The following is a 22,519-nucleotide window of genomic DNA, read 5'->3' as shown; positions in this document are numbered from 1 at the left end:
TCTAGTTATTTAGTAACTAAGGTTTGCTATCTCAAAGATGGCTTTCATTTCAGTCTCACTTATGGTTTCCATATTCTCAGATTCTTTTGCTAGGCAATCATATTTATAAAGTTTTCCTGGTTCATCTTTCCCAACACTGGATCCCGCACTCTGAGTGTGCTGGGACTTCCTGGGGAGTGCCACCGGCTGGCAGAACCGGTGGAGAGATGCTAGAGGCTCCTCTTCTGCCTTCTTTCAGGATTCAGTTTGTTCCTCCAGGCCAAATGCCTTTTCACACCACCAGCCCTCTTTTCTTGGAGTTTGTACATATGAGATGGCCTTTATCCAAAATGGGTGCTGACACCAAGGACTCTAAAGTATCAGGGGCATGCAGGAGCCTAAGTTCTCCCTTCAGACGTCCTCAGATCTCCAGTCTCAGTTGTCCAATTCCCTGCACTTGTTCATCGCTGGTATGAGCTGGTAAAGCACCAGCTCTGCAGTAGAGGTGCCATGGACCTGCAGTAAGGCAAAGTTTTCATTTCTAGGCCATAGCCACTCCTCAAGCCCATTGTAAACACCTCTGTCAGCACCCTGTGGCTCAGCTGGCAGTGCCCTGTGGTGCCAGCAGGACTCTACTGTGTCCTGTCAGCAGGGCAGCCTAGGGGTCTTGGGTTCACTGCCCTCATGTCACTGCTGGCTCATCCCAGACTGCAGACAAGGCTTCTGTGCCCTTTCTGTTGCTGAGATTTACCTGCAACAACTTTATTGCAACCACTTATTTCAGTGACCAGAGAAAGCAGGTGGGACCCCCAAAGAAATAGCATAGGAGAGGGTTTACACTTGTCAAAAGCATTGTGAGCTGCTGAGGGCTTCTCCCTGAACCTCTAGCAGCTACCCACAGGCTGATACAATGCTGAAGAGTTTTAGTAGTAGAAGGGGATTTCATGGAAGGTTTGAGTTAGGCCAGAAAAAGAAAAGAAAACAAAAACTCCAAGAAAAACAAACTTTAATGACAAGTTCTATCCTTACAAGGCTTTGATGTCAGTGCAGTAGATGTTCGGACTATAAAACAGCGATTGAAGATGGCCAGTGTAGGTGTGAAGGATGGATCCCCAGGTGGGATTGCAGCCTTACTTGGACCTGGCATCTGCCAAGTATCAGCAGCACAACTGAAAGCCCAGCTAGGAGGTGTGGCAAGGGTTTGGATGCAGTATCTGTCACAAAACACACGTGGGCCCAAACCAGCAGGATGTTATTCTGAGGGGACAGGAGAGTCACATGTACAGATACTTCATGAAGAAATTTATGCAGACAACACCTGGAGGGAGGCATGTGAGCCAGATGTGCTGCTGCTCTGCAACTTCAGTGGCACTTTGGTTAAATATGCAATTGCCATTTTTTGTCAGCATGATATTTTTTATGGCAAAAGCTGAAAAGCAGTCATGTTTCTGAATCCAGCATTGCTGTGGATATGAGTAGCGGGACTGGTCCTACTCTGTGATCCTTTTACTCTATTCTCTGCAGGCAGTGTATCATTTCCCCACTCAGCTGGGGATGATGCACCAGCTGAAAGAGCAGCTGGAGGAGAGGACTCGCATACTGCAAGCTGACATCAAAACACAGCAAGAGGAGCTCCATGTCATCAAGGAGCAACTCCAGCTCGTGCAAGACTCCAACCTGCAGGTACCTGGTACCCTGGTGCTCCCAAACTCACCAGCCATTTGCTTTTCTTTTGGGCACGCAGAGCTGTAACAAAATTGTCTGTGGCAAAAGCATTCGGGAATGAACTCTTGAGAGATTGGTAACTTAGTTTCAGATGTGGGAGTGGTGTTTCCCGAGAGATGAGTGACATCAGTATCTGGCTGAGTACTGAATCAGTAATTTCTGTGATCTACAGAAAAGCAATCCCAAATTAATCCAAAGTTTCCCGTGCACAAAAAGCTTGGTGATTCCTTGTCTGGTTAGTGCTACTGGATCCCCACTGCCACTCCTGTAAAACACAGCAGGCACAATGGTCCTGGCTCTGAATAAATATTTGACACAAGCTAACATTTGATTTTCTGTTGCTCATGGTTCATTTTGCCCCTGGATTTAGAGATTGTGCTGCTGCTGCTGCAGTGTTATTTCTGCAAGGCAGTAAAAACAACAGTTCCTGTGCTTCTTTCACTTAAAGATGCTGATGCAGCAGCCAATTCCTGTCGTCTTCAATGCCGTGCAGCAACCGAGCCCCCAGAGGCCGCCGCCACAGGGGGCACCCAGGCAGACCACAGCCAAGAAGTCTCAGCAGACAGCCCTCATGGGGATGAAGCCCTACTGCAGCACCCACCTGCTGTCACCGCACCCATTCCTCAGGGACACCTGTGGCACAGCCCCCCAGGTAACTGGCTGCTTCACTGGCTTCATCATCCCCTTTTCCAGCTTCTAAATACTTGTCTGCCGTGTCACTCCTCCCCATGGTCCCATGCATCATCCCCTCTGTACTGGTTTTACTGCAGAGCTGGCTTTAAGGAATTTGTGTAAGGAGGCAGTTGTGAACAATGTCACTCAACTGTAAAAATAAAAGCCAGGTAGCCAAGAAGCATTTAAACCCCAGAGACAGCTGGAGCCCTCCTGGTGACTGAGGAGGAAGTGAATGGGAGCTCTGGGCTCTCATCAGCATAGTGCTCCTTCATAGCCAGTGAGAGTTGTGGTTTCATAACACAGGAGCAGGTATCATTTTAAAATATTTATTTTGCTTTGCCTGAGGAGTCTTGGAAGGCAGCTTTGAAAAAACCGTTTTGTCATCACTAGACCTAAATCCTCTATTTAAGATGGGAAAGACTTGAATTGTTAATAAACAAAAAAGGCCAAAACTGCTGCTTTAAGGGACAGATGAGATGCTTTCCTTGTAGACTTCTGATTTGCACTTCCCCTCTTAAGCTGTTTTCTTCCTCCTCAAGCCTTTTGTGCCCTTACCCTTGAACTCTAATTTCTCAAAAGTCTGTCTGGGGATGCCATCACCTGCCCTGCAGGGACAATAATGCAAATGGGTTAGTGGTCTTGAACAGATATCCTGTTCCTTCTGTTATGTTCAGGGACAATATTCTATAGTTCCTTCTCCTCTTCCCACCTTCCCAGTGTAAGTGGTTATTTTATCCTTCCATTAGGGAACTTTAAAACTTAGGTGGTACTTTTAGGTACAGCAGCAGAAGCAGCAGCACCCAATTAGAGGAAGCCAAGGCCAGCAAACGTGTGTGCCAGGGCAGACAAGCATTTCAGTGCCCTTCTACAACAACCCCATGGTGTTCTCCCAAGCACACCCCATCACCGTGGCTGCACAGGTGCCGACTGACAGCAGCGAGAGGCAACCACCAGCTGACTACAGCCAGGACAAGAGCCTCAGGTACCCACAGCTGTGCTGGGACCATCCTGGGGGCAGTGTCAGAAAACAGCAGTACTTGGGCAGCAAGGAGGGCAGGCATGGCTGGGCTCGGGATGCCACAGCCAGCATAAGGATGTTCCCTCTGCAGGGGTGAACCCAATGTGCAGGCAAGCAGGCTGCTGTGCACATCATACTGTATCATCAGGGGCCTTAAAATCTTTTCTCTCTGTATTTCCAAAAATTAAACTAACCCTGCCCTCTGTCAGTTTAAAGTCATTCCACCTTGTCCTCCTACTCCATGCCCTTGTCAAAAGTCCCTCTTCTGCTCTCTCTTAGCCCCTTTAGGTACTGGAAGGTGCCATAAAATGTCCCTGGAGCCTTCTCTTCTCCAGTCTCAACAATCCAAATCCAGCATGTATTCACAGGGGAGATGTGAGGTGATAAGAAGCATCCTATTTCATTAGCTTGTTTTCAAGGTAGTGGTTTACCTGCTTTCATGGAGGATTTTCAAGGAGTTGTTTCTGGAGACTGAAAGGACCTTGGACATCAGCCCTCTCCCTTCCCTGACCATCCTCTGCTTTCCTTCCACCACAGGATGCTGTTGGATCAGTCCATCCAAGCCATGATGCCCACAGCCAATAGCGGTTGCCAGCCCGTGCTGAGCAGTGCCAGCAGGCAGCAAGGAAAGTGAGTCTCTGCTGGCCCTTTTTTTCCTGCAGTGTCTTAGCAGGACACTTTATGGCACTGAAAAAGACATGGAAAAACTTACACCTGATCATGCAAACACAAACAGTCTCAGTCTGAAATGAAACAAGTGTTCAGCCAGTTAGGAGAAAAATGAGAATTTTTTTAATTACAAAGAACTCTATGATAAATAAAGTGTGTTGAAAAAAAATTAACCATTTTCTGGCTTTTGCAAAGCATAAAGTGCTTGTCCAAGATGTAGAGAAAATATACAACCTTATAAACCTTAATTTTCAGCAGTTCTGGTCCGTGCTTTGTTGGCAGAAGGGAATCAGGGGGCTCCTGTCAGCAAGGTCTGCATGCTTTGTCCAGCCCTGCTCCAGGCTGGTTCCTGCAGCAGCTGGGCTCCCCACTGACCATTCTAATGGTGGGTCTGGGTGTGGGTTCTCACACCTGGCTTTCCTCCTTGTGGCAGGTTTGTTGCAGAGCAGCAGACCCTGCCTCCCCCACAGGTGCAGCCAGTCACCTGCAGCACCGTCCGACCTCCAGCCCCGCCGCCCATCTTCTCCCCATCTCTAATGATCCCACACACCAGCTTCACATCTCACCAGGCCAACACATCAGTTCATCTGCACCAGTGGCCACAGCAGCAGGTTCAGCAGCACCGCCTCTACCTTCAGGTATTGGAGCAGAAGCAGGTTTCTGAGGAGGCACAGGGATGGCTTAGGGATGGGTTGGGGTTTTTTGAAGAAATGTGGCTTATGTGGCTGATCAAACCTGGTCAGTGCCTTTGCACATCTCCATTCCCATTGTATCTCCATGTAGCCAGGTGCTCAGTCTTTTTGACTCTGCACCCACTCAAGACCGTATTTTCCAACAAACTGTTATCACACGGTCTACAGAAGAAATACCTGTTTTTCAAACACAGCTTTTCATCCAGATGAGCTCTGGTGGGAAGCTGGTTGTAGTCATGAAAAATGGTAAGAGAGAAGCTCGTTGGAAAACACACCTCCTGCTGTTACATCTCATCAGAGCAAGATTTTTATCAGCTGCTGTCACAACTTTCTTTTAATAAATGGGTATTTCACTGGGCAAGGTGATTTTGGTTTCTCAGCACACAATTTACATCAGTATCTGCTGAGCTAGTGACACTGCCAAGGAGAGGGGTTGTTGAAAGTATTAATTCCTTGGTAACATGCTCTCTAAGCCTGGGTGGCAGAGGTTAAGTTACAGTCCTCCAGGCAAAGATAGTAGAGAAGAAAGCAAGAGGAGTAGGTTCAGCTGAAAGCAGCCACACAGCAGGACTGGATTTAGAGTGAGAAATGAATCGCTGTTGTCAGCAAATGTGGGCATGAGCTGTCCCTGCTTTGGGTATGTGTCCTCATGGACTGCATTGCAGTCCTGAGGACTAGCAGTGTGGACAGCAGAATGATGGTACTGGAACACATAAATAGCTCCAGGGCCACAGTAAATCAGAGTTTGATGACACAGTGCCTTTAACAGGGAGTGAAACACCAAGTCCAGGTCTTTGAGCTGTGTGTACATGGTTACTCTAGGACCTCTTCCTTGGTTGTCTAACATTCTTTTCACAGGAAAGATGAAAGCTGCACATCCTGCAGATTGTACCTCACATCCAAGTAGCTTTTGGAGGTCTCTATTTCTGCTGGGCTCCCCGTGAGCCTGTTAGGACAGATGGGTCCTGCTTCCCTTCTGTGCTCTCCAGGCATTATTGGTTTTGGTGACAGGAACAGCACCCTGAGGGGCACAGTTCATACCCTCAAGTTTAGGACTTGGTGCAGACACTCCTGAGGATGAGTCTCAGCATCAGCCCTGCAGCAAGAGAGGGACAGCTGGGTGATGGGGCAGGTCTGACTGCTCAGATTTGTGTCTCCCGACAGATGCAAGGTCCCGAGCTGGTGCCTGGGGCTCCAACGCAGCGCATTTTCCAGCCGCCCCACACCCTGCAGCAGAACCCCCTGAGCTACTTCCTCCACCCGCAGCAGCAGAGCCACCACACACAGGGCCAGCCCTGCAACCTGCCTGACCTGCCTGAGATGCAGCTGCCCTGAAAGTTGGTTCTGGGAGACAAGGACCACACAGCTGCAGCCACGGCGCCCAGGCGCACGCAGGAGAGCACGACGCCATCAGAGCACGGCACGAGGTCGGGCTCCATGGGGAGGTGGTGGCTGGAGGGATGATCTCTTGACAGGGGTGCATGGCTGCAAGGGTGTTGTTTGTTGGGATTTCCATGCAGCCAGTCCGTGATGCTGTTCCGGCAGCAGGGTGTGCCCTGGCCCAGCACCGTGGTGCCATTCCAAGTGTGGATTTCTTGCTGCAGGGAGGCCAGGTATCAGGTCATCATGACACTTGGTTTGCAATGGAAAAAAACCCTTTTCCATTCAGGACTTCAATGGTGAAAGTCACTGTGAATTTAAACCTAGCATTTGGAGCACATAGACTATACCAGTCTGCAGAATACCATTGGATTACTGCGTACACAACTCGTTTTGCTGTAGTAGGTCCATTGTCAGTTCTTTTCCCTTTTTCTATACCTCAGTCCCGCAGGTTTTTTTTCCAGGAGCTTGGATAATGCTGCTAATTTACATAATACCACTTTTGCCTGAATTTCTTACTGTTGTTATACCAGCTCACACCACAGCTAGTACAATATTTGTCATCTTTTATTTTTGGTTAACAAGTGAAGATAAATTTGTATGGTTTTTACTCCCTGTAGCCAAATATTTTTCAGGTTACAGACAAAGAATCTGTACTCCTTTTTTTTTTTTTTTTGTTTCAAGTGATGTAGATGTATATGTTTCTATTCATAAAAACAAACAAACGTGCATAGAACAGCATATGACAGCAAACTTTGTGGTTTTGCTAGGTCATGTTTCAATTTGGCGAACCCAAAATGTATAATCACAACACACAATGTTACAAGCCCATAGGGTCAGCAATAAATTGTATTTTTGTAAATTGTCACTTTTTAACTGTAAGTTTATGAATTGAAAAACCAGTTTATTCCTCAGTGGGTGTATAGTTAAGTGTCCCTACTGTTTTTGTCTTTCCAAAGGAAAAATTAAAAAGTACATTTTTGAAGTGTTAGTAGCTGAGTACTAACTTTGGGCATTGTTAGAACTCAAATGTAGTTGGGTTTGGCCGTTAGTATAAACTTTGCAAGGCAGTGGTTAGCTAGGACCAGGTCCATCTAGCAGTAAAGCTCCACCTTGCAGACAGAGCAAGGTTTAGAGAGGAGTTAGTTCCTAATGTTTGGTTTGTTTAGTTCCCAATATCTGTTGAAACCAAGCAAAGATGCTTGGTTTCTTGGTTTTGCCTTTTTTTTTTTTTTTTTTGTATGGTGTTTTGGGGTTTTTTTGTTCCCTTTTCCTTCTTCAAGCCTCTTTCTGAGCCCCTTGCAGCACTGCAGCAGCTGGTGTTCCTGATGTTGCTGGTGGAGCAGCTTTTGGCGCAAGCAGTTGTGAGCAGCCCTGTGTTTCAAGAAAAGGGCACAGCAGGGCTCCTCCAGCCCTGATACACCAGGGGCTGTTTCCCAACAGTTCTTCCTTGGGAAGGGGATGGGATTTTGCTGTGCCACATTGCCTGGGGGGAGTGGCAATGGCAGGATAGGCTGCTGGAGCTGGGGTCAGCCAGGAGCTTTCAGGGACTGATGCAAGGCCCTAGGGTGCTTTGGTATTTTGGCCAGGGCAGAGGTGGATATGTGAATAAAAGCTGTGCCAACCCCTGGCTATTCATGGTTCCCCTTCCTTGAGCAAAAGCAGCTGCACAGGTTAATTTTGACTGGGACATTGAATGCAGAGCTGCCAGGGGTACCGGACATGATGGATCATTGGTTGCACAGCTGGCCACATGGCAGCATTTTGGGGAATGTAGTCAGCCACAGAATGGAGGCAATGAGATACCTGACAGCCTGGTGTCCAATACTGGGGCTCATGCCTTCTCAGTACAGTCCCTGGCTGGGCCCCAGCTCACACAGCACATGCAGCCCCTGCGTGCTGGGCACCCAAGCCCAGTCTAAGCTAGCCCTTCCATTTCAAACCATGACAAGAAATGGTGGCTACAGCAGAGCCATGGGCCAGGGACACCTCACTGCTGGTAGTGGGATTTGGAACACCTGCCTCTGTGGGGCAGTCTGGACCTGAGATAACACCTGGGGCTTTCCTGCTCTGCAGGTTTGTTCTGCAGTAAGGGCCAGCACAGAGTCATCAGGGAAGGAAACTTTTGTTTTTAAAGCATTGTTAGTTTTAGGGTCTCCCTCTCCCCATTCTAAGGCAGGAGGGTTGCTCATGAGGATGCAGTAGGAGGGGGTTTGATTTCTGGGAGTTGTTTGTGGGATTTTTTTTTTCCACCATAGCCTTGGCACGTAACACCAGAGGGGATGCAAACACATATATCTGTGTTAGGGCTCCAGCATTGCAGTTTGTGGCTCAAGGTGGCTGTGCTTTCCCTGGTTTTCCCATTACACTTGCATCACCCCAACACATCCCCCCATGGCTGGTCTGCAGTGTCCCATCACCACACAGCCCAGCCAAGGCAGGTGGCAAGCAAATGGATCTCAGAGGTGGTGGTGGTTGGGGTCAGGGGCTTTGAGGGGTGTATTTTTTTAATGGCGTTTGGTAGAGAGGTATCTGAGCCAGAGCAGTTTTCTAGAATTGCTGTGGCTTTGACAGCGAGTACAAAAAAAATAGGGTTGGGAAGGTGTTCTGGGCTGGGTGAGGGGCGGTGGGTGCACCAGACAGGGCCATGCCCTGGGCTGTTGGCAGCCCTGGGCTGCAGGGACAGAGGGCTGGGGGCACAGCCCCTGCTCACAGCTCCCTGCAGGAAGCACACGAGGTTGGTGAGGATGTTTACATGTAACATCAGCCTTGCTAAAATCAGAGACAAACGCACTTTATCAATGTGCCCCCCCCTTATTCTCAGAGCCCCCCCCAGCTGCTGGCCTTGGTGCTGGTGGGTGGGGGCTGCACAGTCCCAGGCACTGCCTCACAGGTAGGGCCTTGTTTTCTCAACATGCTCCAAAGGACAAAATCCCACCGACCCTTTCTGGGGCTTGCTTGGTCTTTGCTCAGTCTGCCTCCAGCCAAGGGCAAGGCTGAGTCAGGGCCAGGGGGTTTTGCCTTATATTGTCACTCTCAAAAAAATAGATGGATGAAAATAGCTTTATTCAGGTTGATTTGTATTTGTTTACCTCGGTGATAGCTATGACCTGTGTTTTTATGACTCATTTGGAATTGAGGGTTGCTGGTGGGTTTGGCTCACACCCCCTCCAGGCACTACAGGAAAATGTATGTGTGACATATTGGTGACAAGCAGAGAGCCAGGATGTAACTGATGGCAGCAGGGTTGGCCTCCAGTGTCAGTGTTGACCTATCAGTTATAAATGTTCTGAGGTTTTCTACTACACAAGTACCTATATACTATAACTATATATAAATATACATATTTTAATATACATTTATATGTATGCAGATGTATATGTGTATCTATATATAAATAGATATAGGGCATACAATTCCAGACCTCTGAAAACACAGGCAGCTTTAAATAATAAAGTCTTGCACTTTCAGCATATTTGTACATATAAGCTAAAGCCTGGTGGGTATAATCAGGCTGATTTGACAAACACAATGAGAAGTTACTGTACATATTGTATATAGTCCATGCAAGAAAAAAAAAAAAAAAAGAAGAAAAAGTCTAGAATTGAGTATAAATCTTGGTTTATTTTATATGATGTTGAATATAAATACGTTTATAAATGTTACTATTCTTAAAAGTATTTTGTAATGGGAAAAAGTAAGTGTCTTATGAAGATGAACAGTAAAGATTTTATTCTTGTTTTGCATTTATTTAATAAGAGCTCCATTGAATAGGAGCCCAAGCATTTTGACAAGCTTTAAACAGATTGTACATAGTATTTAAAATAAAAGAAGAAATAAAATAATACTTGTAGGACCTCTTACACACTATGTACTCTTGTTATTCCCTGGGTGGTGTGGGTCTGTTAGGAATGAGGATCTGATCCCTACTCTTCAGGAGAGACAAGAGCAGCAGCCATTGTGTCCATGTGCATGGACAGCTGAAGGGATGGGGCTCAGGACAAGGAATGAGATTCCCATGACCAGTTCCAGAGGCAACAGAAGCAACACATAAATTAGAAAGAACAAGGCATCAGGGTCTGCACACTGTGTTTGAATTTGGATGCAAAAAGCAAGTGCCAGTACTCACCAGCTCAGCACTGAAGCCAGCTCAGCCTTCAAAATCCAGGTCTCCATTTTCCCTCCACTTTTGGCAGGCTGCTGTCCCAACAGGGCCTTTGGCTTGTTTTGCAAAGCACTGACTAAATGTGGCTTTAACATGACCAACACTCTTGAAGGAACGTCTCAGCTGGTCATCATAGGAAATAATAGTGCCTCAAACACAGGGTTTTTTTTCTTATGGGAAACAGTATCTTATCTAACACCCCATTTGTCTTACAGTAACTCTGCGTACAACACATTCTATAAAAGCCAATCTGTCAACACAAAATGTGCTGCCATCTTGGTAAAGTGACAAAGCTATAGCAAAAAAGAGAATGTAGCCTATTTTTCTGGAAACAAATCAGAGTATTTCCTTCTGTTTTAGTCCAGATAAAACAGCAATCACACTCAAGAACCTTGTATGATACCACTGGATGAGAAACTTCTGATAAAATCAACACACAGCCATCTCTTAGTCACTGTGGTAGCAAACTTTTCTAAAATTGCATTATTATTCAGCCATTAGAGTGATGAACAAGTGGCTTGATTTAGGAATGGACGGAAATAGAAAGTGATTTTTTTTGTATTACATGGCAGCAGCCACTTCCATGTCCTGGAAAATGCTACCAGTTTAATTTCCCTCCGTTGTCCCCCATGGCGGAAAGAGTTGGTATTTTTATTGTTTGAGCTATTCCCTCCCCTCACATGCCCAAGCCCTGAGCTGGGCACACAGCAGGCCAAGCAGCCAGTTTCTCATGGGGGTCAGAGCTGTCACTGGTCACCCAGAGCACAGGGAGCAGTGTCAGCCTCCAGAGAAGCACGTTGCATATGGCAAGAGCTGGACTATCACAGCTCTGGTAGCTGTGTCCCCAGGCTACTGATTATGTCTGACTAAAGGCATCTTACACAGCAACAACAGCCCAGCCACATGGAAGGACTGTGCAGTGTCCCCCACAGCCACGGTCAGTGTTGTGGGGGTAATCATGACACAGCCACACTGCAGCAGGTGCTGCAATTGTCAAACTGGACAAACAGCAGCAGTAATTGCAGCAAACTACAGCCTACCTACAGCTGGCAATTTTGCACTGAATGGTACACCTACATTTATTTCCTGTGACTAAACCTGAAAATAAAGGTGGAAAGCTTAATGGAAACTTACAGAAAAAAAGTAACACAGGGGAGTGAAGTGACAGAACAGAATTCACTTAACCAAGCTGCTTCCCGTTCCTGTGCACGCTGAGCACCCTCAGGTGATGTGATGGGAGTCTGGGGCCATCTCTGTATCACCAACTTCACCTGGCCAAGAAACAGCACACCACAGGGATCTCTGTCCCTGACTGCAGGGCTTTGAAGTCAAGGCATCTGTCCTGACGTGAAAGACAGGTGTCTGCTAAGGAAGGCAGAAGCGTCTCTTTGAAATAGAGAACGTAAACCCCCTCCCTCCAAATTATTATAATTTTGGAATTAAGGGGGCTCTCAGGCAAAAGATACGGGAATAGGAATTACAGCTCTTCACTGATACATATATATATATATACGTACATACAACAAGGCAAACAAAACACTAACAACAATGAAATTAACACCAAACAGAGCAGGAACCAGTAACAGCTCTTTGGGCTGTGGACACCTTTCCCCTCTGAGCAGTCACCATCCCAGCTGGCAGGCAATGCCAGCCGGCCCCCGGCGAGCAGGGCAGGGCAGGGATCTGCAGCAGCGGCTGCAGCAGCGCTGGGGATGATGGAGAAGAGACGCTGCTCATGGATCCTTGGGCCAGTATTGGTCCCAGTGCTCCAACAGGATGCTTGGAGGTAGCAGGCTGAAGAGGTAAGCGTCCGAGCAGGGGGGCTGTGGGGTCCCACAGCCGACCAAAGGCAGCTCCCTGTGTCGGGATGTTGTTTTGCAGCAGCCATCCTCCTCCGAGAGCCAAAACGAGCGAGAGCGATCAGCTGCACCCAGCTCTGCTTTACCTGCCCTGATCTCACGGTGTTCCCCCGTTTCCCACACCTGCCTTGCGAGAGAAACTCCAAAAAAGAACAGGGAGCCTCCCCCTACCACTAGCCATTCTAGCATGCCTATGAGAAAAATATTCCAGAGAGAGAGGAGAGGGGGAAAAAAAAGAAAAAAACAACCCCCAACAGCATGTCTCTTCAGGAGTGAAGGAAAGGAACGAGCTACTGTTGCTCTAGCTTCACCAGTCCCAGCTAAACCTGGATCTATTTGTTAGCCAGCCTGTCTGGAATAGGGATGCAAGGAGCTGGAACAGGAAAAGGGAAAAAGCTAGACACTAACTCCAGAGTGCCTCTGTCACAAGCAGAGCTCAATTTATGGTACACTGAGGTAGTAGCTCAGCAAACATACCTCTGGGTTGCACTCCTTGGAACTCACTGGCACTTGCTACATCTACATCTCCCCAAACAATCAGTCCATGATCCAGATTCCAAAAGGAAGAACCTTGCCAGTTGGGCCATTGCCTGAGTGCTGCCAGCCTAATAGAAGTGACCTCACTCTACCGTCCATCCTGCTGAGACTGGATGCCTGGTCACCGAGACTACAGTAATTTCACAACTATAAGGTGCACCCTTTTGACTAAAATTCTGGCCCGAACCCGGATGTGTGCCTTATAGTCCGGTGTGCCTTATATATGGACAAAGTTCGGGAATTTGCCAACCCGGAAGTGTGAGCTGCAAGGGAAGCTGGCAGGGCCGCGGCTGCCGGGTGGAAGCAGGGCCTTGGCCAGCAACCGTGTGGTGGGGGAGGCCGGTGGCGGATCCTCACTGCAAAAAAAAAAAAAAAAAAAATGCGCCTTATAGTTGTGAAATTACTGTAATCTTTCTGGATCAGCCGGTAGGTATATTACAGGAACAATTTAAAGACACCATCCCTTTTGGGAAAAAAAATATAAACAAATTGAACAAAAAAAATCCATGCAGTTAATAAGTTAGTGTTCCCCTATATATCCTAACTTTTCACCTTAAATCTATATTGATATATATATATATGCTCTTTATACCTAGATATACCCACCTGCCCACCTAGAGTCTCTTGGGTGGGCCCTAATAGGAATGGGTATTGTACAAACTGAGCACCTTTTTACAATCAGGTAACAATGGAAGGTTGTTGCACTTTGCAAGTTCCTTCACCATTTTCTGCACTTAGAGCTTCACATCTTGGCTCTGAATGAAAAAAGTCCTTGAATTTTAAGACTTTCGTATCTCTGTTACCTTGATTAGTAACTAGTTCACAGCTTTGACTACTTGTTGACAAAAACCGTATCCCTCATAAACGTACAAAAGCTTTTGGTAGGGGCTGTATCTATTCTCATGAGGCTTCCTTAATTTCATCATGATTATTTGCAGAATTACTCACTGATCAAACCTTATCTGAGTACATCCTGGACTAGAATAACATTATCATCTGCTTTGTATTTCTAAACAACTTTGTGAAAACATTTTTTAAAAAGTCATATAGTGTGGCCCTATCCATATCCACATAAATGGATACATTAGTTTTATACTTCATACATAAAAATACAAATCAGCACTATATTGAATCAACTGCAATTACTTTGTGAAGGCTTCTGTAAAAAGCTTCCTCATTCTTCACATATATGATATAGCTCTTGGACTTGTCAGTAAAACTTTATTTTACATTAATACCTGAGAGTACTGAGGAGTGTATAAGACAATTCATAAATTTAACACCAACTGCAATGATGGCATTTCACGAAGTGCCTGTAACACAGTCAGAAGTTCATTTTATTCTTCATTTACACTAGTGAAAAGCCTCAGAAAGATACCATTCCCATTCTGCTTCTTTAAGAAAACATGCACAGTATAAAAATAATGCTGCTCTGCAGAGAAAGATTGTCATAGAGGCTTTACATTTTAAACTAGTTTAGCACAGACTTCCCCTTACTTTGCTATTGTTGTTAAAGTACAAGCTCTTACCCTTCTCTAAATGCCTTCTAGCACTAGCCACCAAAGATTCAAAGTCAACCATTCTTAGCTTTTACACTGGCAGAGTTTTCCTCCACAGGATCTCTACTCTATTTTCTTTGTATTAAAAATTTCAAGTCAGATTCAAGGGGATTTTCTTGTTGCCTTAAATCCTGACAGACAGAAAATACTACAGCAGCAATAATCCAGAGTGCTATAGAAAAGCAATAGCAATTATTGGGTTGAGATATGAACTCAGGGTAGGCAAAGAAGCAACTGCACTCTGTCCCTAAGCAGCTCAACAGTCAACACTTGGCTACAGATGGCCTGTGTTTGGACTTTCCAAACACCAGCAAAACTCTACATTTCATCAACATGCTCCTAAGAAGACAACAATGGTTCCTCTTGCCAGGTAAAGTACAACAACCGTGTGGTCAGACAGACTTAGCCACTGCTTTACCTTGATTTTAAACAACCAGTATTACTTTCTGCATCCTTGTGAGCCTGGATGACCAAAGAAGCTTCCATCCTTTTCACCTTATATTTGTTCAAGGACTGGTATGAAAATGGGACAGATCCATGGGTAACATCAAAGCAGAGGAATTATGAGCAGGCCAACTTCCTTTTCTAATCTCATGGTCTTGTGCTACCACACAGCCTCTGTTCTTAGTCTTCACCCTGCTTTGACCCCAGTCAAACACAAGCCATTTGGAAATAACTAATAATTAATGACAAATAATGTGGAAGACAACCTCCAAGCTGTTGACACTCCTTTAAAGCAAAAATGGGAAAAAGTCATTCCTTCTACCACAGTAATAGGAAAGAACCTGGAGAACACCTACTCTAACAGTCAGACACATTTACAACAGGTACACATTCTGTATCTCCAAGCAATGCTGCACGTTTTAATAACATGGTAAAGACAGTTTATTATTCAGTCCCTTTTTAGGAGTGAAACTTATCAACAATGCAAGAAAGTGACTGTGCTTTCAAAGTGGTTTTATTTACATTACATACCAATAATTGATACTTGAAACTAATTCTTCAAACTTAATTCCCCATGTGAACACCAGCCTTGATTTCCATAGTTACAGCCTTCATTTGTAAGCACTTTATGTCATTCAGAGTCAAACGTAAAGAAAATTACACTCTGGTTCTTGCTTTAAGTTGTAAATTTTTAGCACTCTCTATTTTAGCTTTTATGTCATGAGGTTTTTCAAAAAATCTCACAAAGGCTGGCTCATTTAATAAGGATGCCAGAATCTGTTCAAAGGCAAAAGACCACTCATGGTTCCCTTCCAAACTCTGTGCCCTACTGCCTTCAGTCTGCTCAGGGCTGCTTTTCTCCTGCCTCTCTCTGGGCACTTCAGCATCCATTTCTATAACAGCAGCTGGACTTCTGACAGGTGACATGGGACTCTGCAGTCTTCTGCCAACTTCTTCCATTTTCAGTAGGAGGCTGGTCACCACTGCGATAGCCCGATACAACAGCTCCTCCTCAGGATCCCCATGGAACAGATTGTAGAGAGTTTTTGAAAACTGGATGAACTGAGACTATGGAGTGATATAAAGGAGACTGTTCAGAAAAGAGCAACACAACCGTCCTGTTTCACTACCTGTTGTATTCTCAGTCCAGTGTGCCTGCTGCTGCCTGGCACCTGATGACAGCTTGGACAAGCCCTGAGAAACCTATGTGTGCTTCAAAGTCCCTCTCTTGATACATTACAGCAGCTTTAAAAAGCCACAATCTAATGACTGATGTGAAGATTTGAAATTAAAGGGATCCTAAAAATCCTTTAAAAATATTGTAACAGGACTTAAAGGGTAAACTTTCATGGCAAAATAGACTTAAGTAATACTCAGACAGTTTACCTGATTCATTCTTGGCAAATCCTTGACGTTTTCTTCTTTTTTAAGAAGTTCATCTTGCCATTGCTTCAGATATGCCTGAATATCAACCTTCCCCTTCCCTTTTTGAAGGGAAAGAAGTGGAAAAAAGAAAAAAAAAAGAAAAGGAAAAAAAAAGCAAACAAACAAGAACTAATAGCCTCCCATGCGGGATAAACAGAAGAACTGGCATCTTCAATGTCATTCCTTCTCAACAGAGTGGTGGGGTCAAGGACTACACAGGACCAGAGTTTATTTTTTCCCTTTTTGTTCCCACAACTACACTTACTGTAAGAGGATAGAATGTTAGTAGCATGCTAAGGTTGATGTTACTTAACATACACTGTCACCACACACTTTCCCAGATCTACTAATCAAAAGACACAGTTAACAAATGTGCCACCAGGATTCTTTTACCTTTTTCTGGGCTGCTCTTCAAAGAATCACTTTCAAGATTATCCCCAACAGATGAAACTACAATTTAGGGGAAAAAGAAAAGTTATTTATTTCAGAAAAGAGGATGAATGTTGCATTTCCCTTATCAAAAATTCCTTCCTTAAGGGGCAAGATCCACAGTGTTCTCAGCACAAATTAGGTCAATAAGAAACCACATGGTGAAATCTGCATACTTTCTATAAAAATAGAAGCCACTATGGGGCAGAAGATCACAAATGAAACTGCTGTCAGTTAAATAATCTTTATAGTGTTCACAGTTCACGACTTGAAGAGTAGCAGGAACAGTACCTATATATTGTCTACTTTGGGCATTTTAAAAACCAAAAAGGGATCTGTCTTCCCTCTAAAAAATACCACAGCTTTCAAGAGTATTTGAAACAGATTACTTTATCAACTCCATAAATTTACTAAACCTTTTTCAGCTCACTTGGTCTAAAAGCAAAGAATTTTCAAACTCTTATTGATGTGCCTCAAAGTAAGTGTGGATTTGGTATTTTAATTCTTGAGGCAGAAAATAGCATTCCTTTACGCCCAGGATGCAAAAATGAAACAGCCATCACTTCAACACCACACCAGGCCACCTATAATGCTAAAAAATGCCAACCAAACACACTCTCTATTTCCATGTAAATACCTACAGACCTTTGAATTCAACCATCAGGTGAGCTATCCACAAATTCTGCAAAACTTTATTAAATTGTAACTATCTACAGAAGATCTTCACAAGGAATTATGTTAACAGGGATAACCTGGATTTACTAGTTTTTAGAAGAAAGCTCCCCATTTTTCATGGATAATTAACAGTTTCCTTCTAGCACTCTACAGGCAAAACCTGACACTCTGGAGCTTACCACTAAGTTGACTGAAGTGGATCAGTTCTTCTCTTGAAAGATCATTCCCTCTGGAAGGGCTTAGAGATTCTACTTCAGTAAAAGCTGCAATGAATGATTGAATAAAGTGGGTTCATGATGCCCAGGCATTACCAAAGTACAGTAATTTCACGAATACAAGCCGCACCAATTTGACCAAAAGTTTGGTGGAAACCCGGAAGTGCGGCTAATATTCAAGGGTGGCTAATACATGAACAATATTCTAAAAGCTGCCAACACAGAAGTGAGAGCCCACGGCAGCCCCAAGCCAAGTTGGAGTCCGGCCGGCCCCGGCTGAGGTGGGAAAGCCTGGCAGAGGCGGGGCCAGCAGTGTGGGGGGCGGGCGGCTGAGCCTGAGCCAGCAGGGCGGGGCAGGGGGGGCGGCAGAGCCCGGGCCAGCAGGGCGGGGGAGCCCGGGAGAACTGGGGCAAGCAGTGCAGGGGAGAATGGCAGAAGCAGGAAGGCCGGCGGGTGGGGCTGCCTGGCAGCGGGGGAAGCCCAGCAGAATCGGGGCCAGCAGCGTGGGGGAGCCCAGCGGTGCGGGGGCCTGCAGTGCCGGCCAGGGCGAGCAAATGCGGCGGCGGTGCAGACGGGAGGGGGCGGCCGGCGAGCCTGGTGGCGGCCGCCCCGCCGGCAGAGCCTGCCAGCGGCTGCAGCCCTGCCGGCCGGGCGAGCTAACATGGCGCGGGGCGGCCGGCGTGCCTGCCAGCGGCGGTGGCGGCTGGCCCGCCGGCAGAGTGAGTAAACGCAGCAGCGGGGCGGCCGGCGTGCCTGGCAGCGGCGGCGGCGGCTGGCCCGCCGGCAGGATGAGCAAACGCGGCAGCGGGGCGGTGCTGACGGGAGAGGGGGGCCAGTGAGCCCGGTGGCGGCTGCAGCACCACCCAGCCGGCCCCGTCGGCAACCATGAGCGGGCGAGCCTTCCTGGCCCCGCCCCGAGCCAGTAAAGCCCGCTATGCCGCGATCCTGTTACTAATTGGCCAATTTGTGAAAGCTGCGCACGGATTCTCGCTACGAACGAAAGTGCGGCTAATATTCGGGGTGCGGCTTATCTATTGACAAAGACAGCAACATTGTCGAGGCACCGGAAGTGCGGCTTATACTCCGTGCGGCTTGTATTCGTGAAACTACTGTAGTTATACTGAAGACAAAAACCAGGAGACAGCTCTCCCCAAATGCCACTGTTTCTCACTTACCTGGAGGCATGTGCAACTTAAAAAGAAGCTTGAGTTTGTCAGTGAAGCTTCCATTATACATCGTATCTGTCAGGGGAAAGGACAGTCTATTCAGCTGGCCAAACTTTAAAACAGCTTCTTAACCTAAACAGTCCAACCCACGGAGGTTGGAACTGGACATATGCCCTACTTTACAGGGAGTATAATTAGATATGAAGCTTAAGGAAAGGACTATCACCTGTGGCTGAGCCTGGGGTTAGTCTAGACTGATGAAAGAACACTAATAATGCCTATAACTTACTAAAATAAAACCACAGCACCAAAGAAATATGGCACTAGTGTCTCAGCATTTCCCTTAAATTTTTGTTTCCTGAACAATACCACTTTGAAAAAAAAGATGAAAGGAACAGAGCAGTGAGCCAAGAAAACTTTTAGTTCCCCAGAAGTATAAGGCATTGGTCATCCTGTACAATCTGTGTATGAGATAGCATAGTATGAAGATTTATAATAAACCAAACAGGCCGGGCAATGAGATCAGACCACTCTTAATTTCCAGATATTTTGAGGGCCAAGCCATATTTAAATTTAGTCTCCAAAAGGGACTTATTCTGTGTGTAATAAGAAACTCACTATTTGACCCTGTGTTAAGAAACTAAAGTCTTCTTAGCTCTTTGTATAGTGTGTGGAAGGTGAAACATGCCAGGACTACTCCCAGGAGCCTTGTGAATGTGCTCATGAATGTTTTGTTGCCATACCAAGAACACAGGCAAATTGTTTGAAGTTTACAAGGCAGTTGGAGTTCTCATCCATCAGTCGGAATGTCCACAGGGCCAGAGAGTCTCTGTTTGCACAGTGTGACCAGGGGCTCAAGAGATGACAGAGAACCCTGAACTGCTGGCAATCAATCCGGTACTGGTCAAGATAGGGCAGACTGGCATCATGATGTTGCAGGACAGGACTATTTACACACCAGTAACAGGAAAGAAAATGCTCCTTCTGCAAAGCAAAGATAAAACATTAGGGTTTAAGAAACAAGAAGTCTCTCTGGGGAAAGATGTGAGGAGTTAACTATGTAATCAGTAGTACAGCTGGCATGTAAAACATGTGAGTCCAACCTTTATCTCTATTTACTAAAACCATTTCAAAGTCTACCGTTAAGATGGCTGTTTAGTAAGTGAGGAAAATGGCACATTACCTTGAATAATTCATAAAGCTCTTCAAGATCACTAGGACTGAATTTTACTTCTTGAGACACAACACGTAGCTGAAACAAAATGAAGAAAAAATTAATTAACGTGTCTTCCTTCTTTGGAGTAAGCCATAGAATAAAATTATGGGAGACTTAAAATTACATTAAGAGACACTGTTTGCATATTCCATGTTTTGGCATGTTACAATTAGAAGTAAGAACAGCACTTCTTTTATAAAGTAATCAGAAGAGTATAGATTGAAATAAACAATTTCTCAAAAAAAAAAGAAAAACTTAACCCTAGTTTTGTTACTAACATACATGGAGTCTATACTACAAAACCCAGGAGATAAAACTCAATTATTTATAATGACATAACATATAGCTTCCTTTAAATGGGTAAATGATGTTCTACTCTCAACAGTTAAGCTGAATACTCATTTTTTTAAATTTTAAGGAATAGTTCACAGCTTTTAAAAAACAAAATTTGCTATGAGACCAGCTTCCAACTTCACAATATATATGTTTTGTAAAATGAAATACAGCAATACCATCCTAGCATAACCACCAGGATTTAGTTTCTGTTGCTACAAGCCACATTTACTACAGAAAGAAGCACTGGGTGGTGGACAGACTAGTATTATCATCAGGTATTGGAAATGAGCCACTTACAAAACCAGGCAAACAAAGGAAGCTCTTCACAACCTCCACCTTCATTGAGCAGTCTGAATTGAAAGGATGAGATAGGCAGATGGAGAACTGCCACATTACCAGACATTCACCCACAACACAAACAAAAAGCAACCCCTGTTGAATGCACTACAGTAACCTCCTCAGTGCTGCTTCCCAAAGTAAAAATGTGGGTACTTAGTTGTTTTACTGTATGGCACTCTATGCCTCTAAGGGAAAAGTATTAACACTAGCACATAGAAATATAGGTTTCCTGTTCCAATCCACACAAAGTATGAGATATGCCAGCCTTTAGAAGTGGTTGGCAGTGTTGTTATTTATAACGAGACCAGAAGGTCATGCTGTGATTCACAGACTGAAAACATCACAGGTAACACACACCCTGCAGACATGAGGGGGTTCAGTATAAAATCCTATATTTGGCCCTGGAAACTGCAGCTCTTCTCAGAACCTTCCAAAAGCAAATGAATTTTATCAGGGAGAAGGTTGAAACTCTTCCAAGTCACTCACCACATTCTGCTTGGTTGTAGTTTCCAAGGTCTGGATCACATAAAGCCTGTTCCTGCAGCGCAAGCTCTCAACATCCTCATAGCAAATATCACCGTATCTCTACAAAGAAAAGCACTACCCATGCAATCAACTGTTGGGAGACACATCTAAACAAGTATTTTTGTCTTTCTTGCATCTAAGCACAATACAGACATGGACACAAAGGAAGATCACAGAAACTCTGAGGAAAAATAATTTATTAGAGCACTAACATTCTCCTTAACCAGTGTAACTGTTAAAAGGGTGTTTAAAAGTGCTTCAGAAAGTGATGGAGAAAGAAGAAGCTGGAGTAGTTCCTGGTGCGGGTAGACAAAGGAAGGGATTTTACTGTGTGTTGGCTCTATACCCAACTCTGCTATCACATGGTGACTACTACTGCAAGGCAGCAAAGTCTAAGATGTGCATGTTGTAAGGGACTGAAGTCTACTCTAGTGAAATTAAGAAATCAGCTAAGTAGTTTCTGAAACATTCCTGGCTACCTCTGTAATTTCTGAAAAACATGGACAGTGTCTGAACAGAAACCAGAAAATCAAAACAGGACAACATTCTTTATCAAGACCATGTCAAATCAATTAAATTTCCTTTTAAGAAGAAATTCAGTAGATTCAACTTCTCCTCTGTAAAGTTTTTTAACACTTTTGAGCAGCACAGGCAATCAGGAAGACATGGCCTAACCATGACCACCATGCAACATGGGCAAAAATGTTTCTAATAATAAACTTCGAGAACAAATGAGTGAAGAACAACCAAATCAGGCAGGACTTCCAGAAGCTTTTCCGCAGTGTGTTTGTTCCCTTATTGGCAACGCCTTTCTAACAAGATACGAAAAACTGCAACACAGACAAAAGAGTCTGAGCACATTAACTTTGATGAAAGGTTAAAGGAACTGGTTGTATTAAATCTAGAAAAAGAATAGATCTGGCAACTCTCTTTTGGAGAGAAATCTGCTGAGACACATTCTTCGCACTTCAGCTGAGATGCATGATGAGGCTGGACTCCAACTGAGTAGCCTGATCTAGCTGTTCACACTCACTGCAGGGGAGGTTGGATTAGATGGACTTTAAAGGCCTCTGCCAACCCAAACTATTCTATAATTCATTCTATGACCAGACTTGAAAGCGTAAATGATGAACAAACACCTAATACCAACAAGGAACTACAGAGAAAACCACAGCCAACTCTCCTCAATAGTGCTTTATGAACATCTGAGAGAAATTATACTTGGTATTTTCCCACATGGGCAGAGAAACCCTAGGATGGACTAAATTTTTTGCAGATTTTCCTTTGTGGAACTGTTTTAACAACACTAGACTTTCTAAAGGATGATCTGGGTGGATGCTAGACAGGAAGCTGTAATGGATAACCTGTTGAGTTTTCTTCCAGAACTGTTATTTCTATGTTCCAGTGGAGACTGTTACCCACATCCTTCTGGTTTGAAATGAAGCGGAAGCAGAGAGAAATTGCATCTCTGAATCATAACTCATTCATTGG

General features: G+C 45.0%; 2 protein-coding genes across 7 annotated transcripts in view; one reads left to right on the top strand and one right to left on the bottom strand.

Moving 5' to 3' along the window:
• Positions 1 to 10,595, top strand: part of PASD1 (PAS domain containing repressor 1) — a 116,005-nt gene extending 105,410 nt beyond the window's left edge. For all 5 annotated transcript variants that reach the window (XM_033072047.1, XM_033072049.2, XM_033072046.2 and 2 more), the window contains 6 exons: positions 1,504 to 1,662; positions 2,153 to 2,356; positions 3,156 to 3,361; positions 3,935 to 4,027; positions 4,500 to 4,704; positions 5,923 to 10,595. In XM_033072047.1, coding sequence (XP_032927938.1) covers positions 1,504 to 1,662; positions 2,153 to 2,356; positions 3,156 to 3,361; positions 3,935 to 4,027; positions 4,500 to 4,704; positions 5,923 to 6,093 — 1,038 coding nt within the window. In that variant the 3' untranslated portion in view covers positions 6,094 to 10,595. The remainder of the gene's footprint in view (positions 1 to 1,503; positions 1,663 to 2,152; positions 2,357 to 3,155; positions 3,362 to 3,934; positions 4,028 to 4,499; positions 4,705 to 5,922) is intronic.
• Positions 10,596 to 14,015: 3,420 nt separating this feature from the next.
• The window catches only part of TBC1D8B (TBC1 domain family member 8B), a 35,088-nt gene continuing 26,584 nt past the window's right edge, over positions 14,016 to 22,519 (bottom strand). For both annotated transcript variants that reach the window (XM_033072347.2, XM_033072348.2), the window contains exons 14-21: positions 20,990 to 21,088; positions 19,796 to 19,864; positions 19,356 to 19,596; positions 18,622 to 18,687; positions 17,411 to 17,494; positions 16,521 to 16,577; positions 16,089 to 16,186; positions 14,016 to 15,770 (exon numbers count right to left, since the gene is read on the bottom strand). In XM_033072347.2, coding sequence (XP_032928238.1) covers positions 15,360 to 15,770; positions 16,089 to 16,186; positions 16,521 to 16,577; positions 17,411 to 17,494; positions 18,622 to 18,687; positions 19,356 to 19,596; positions 19,796 to 19,864; positions 20,990 to 21,088 — 1,125 coding nt within the window. In that variant the 3' untranslated portion in view covers positions 14,016 to 15,359. The remainder of the gene's footprint in view (positions 15,771 to 16,088; positions 16,187 to 16,520; positions 16,578 to 17,410; positions 17,495 to 18,621; positions 18,688 to 19,355; positions 19,597 to 19,795; positions 19,865 to 20,989; positions 21,089 to 22,519) is intronic.

This window comes from Catharus ustulatus, chromosome 14 (assembly GCF_009819885.2).
Source record: "Catharus ustulatus isolate bCatUst1 chromosome 14, bCatUst1.pri.v2, whole genome shotgun sequence".
In the NCBI taxonomy this organism is placed as follows: Eukaryota; Metazoa; Chordata; class Aves; order Passeriformes; family Turdidae; genus Catharus; species Catharus ustulatus.
This window is presented reverse-complemented; position numbering and strand designations above follow the sequence as displayed.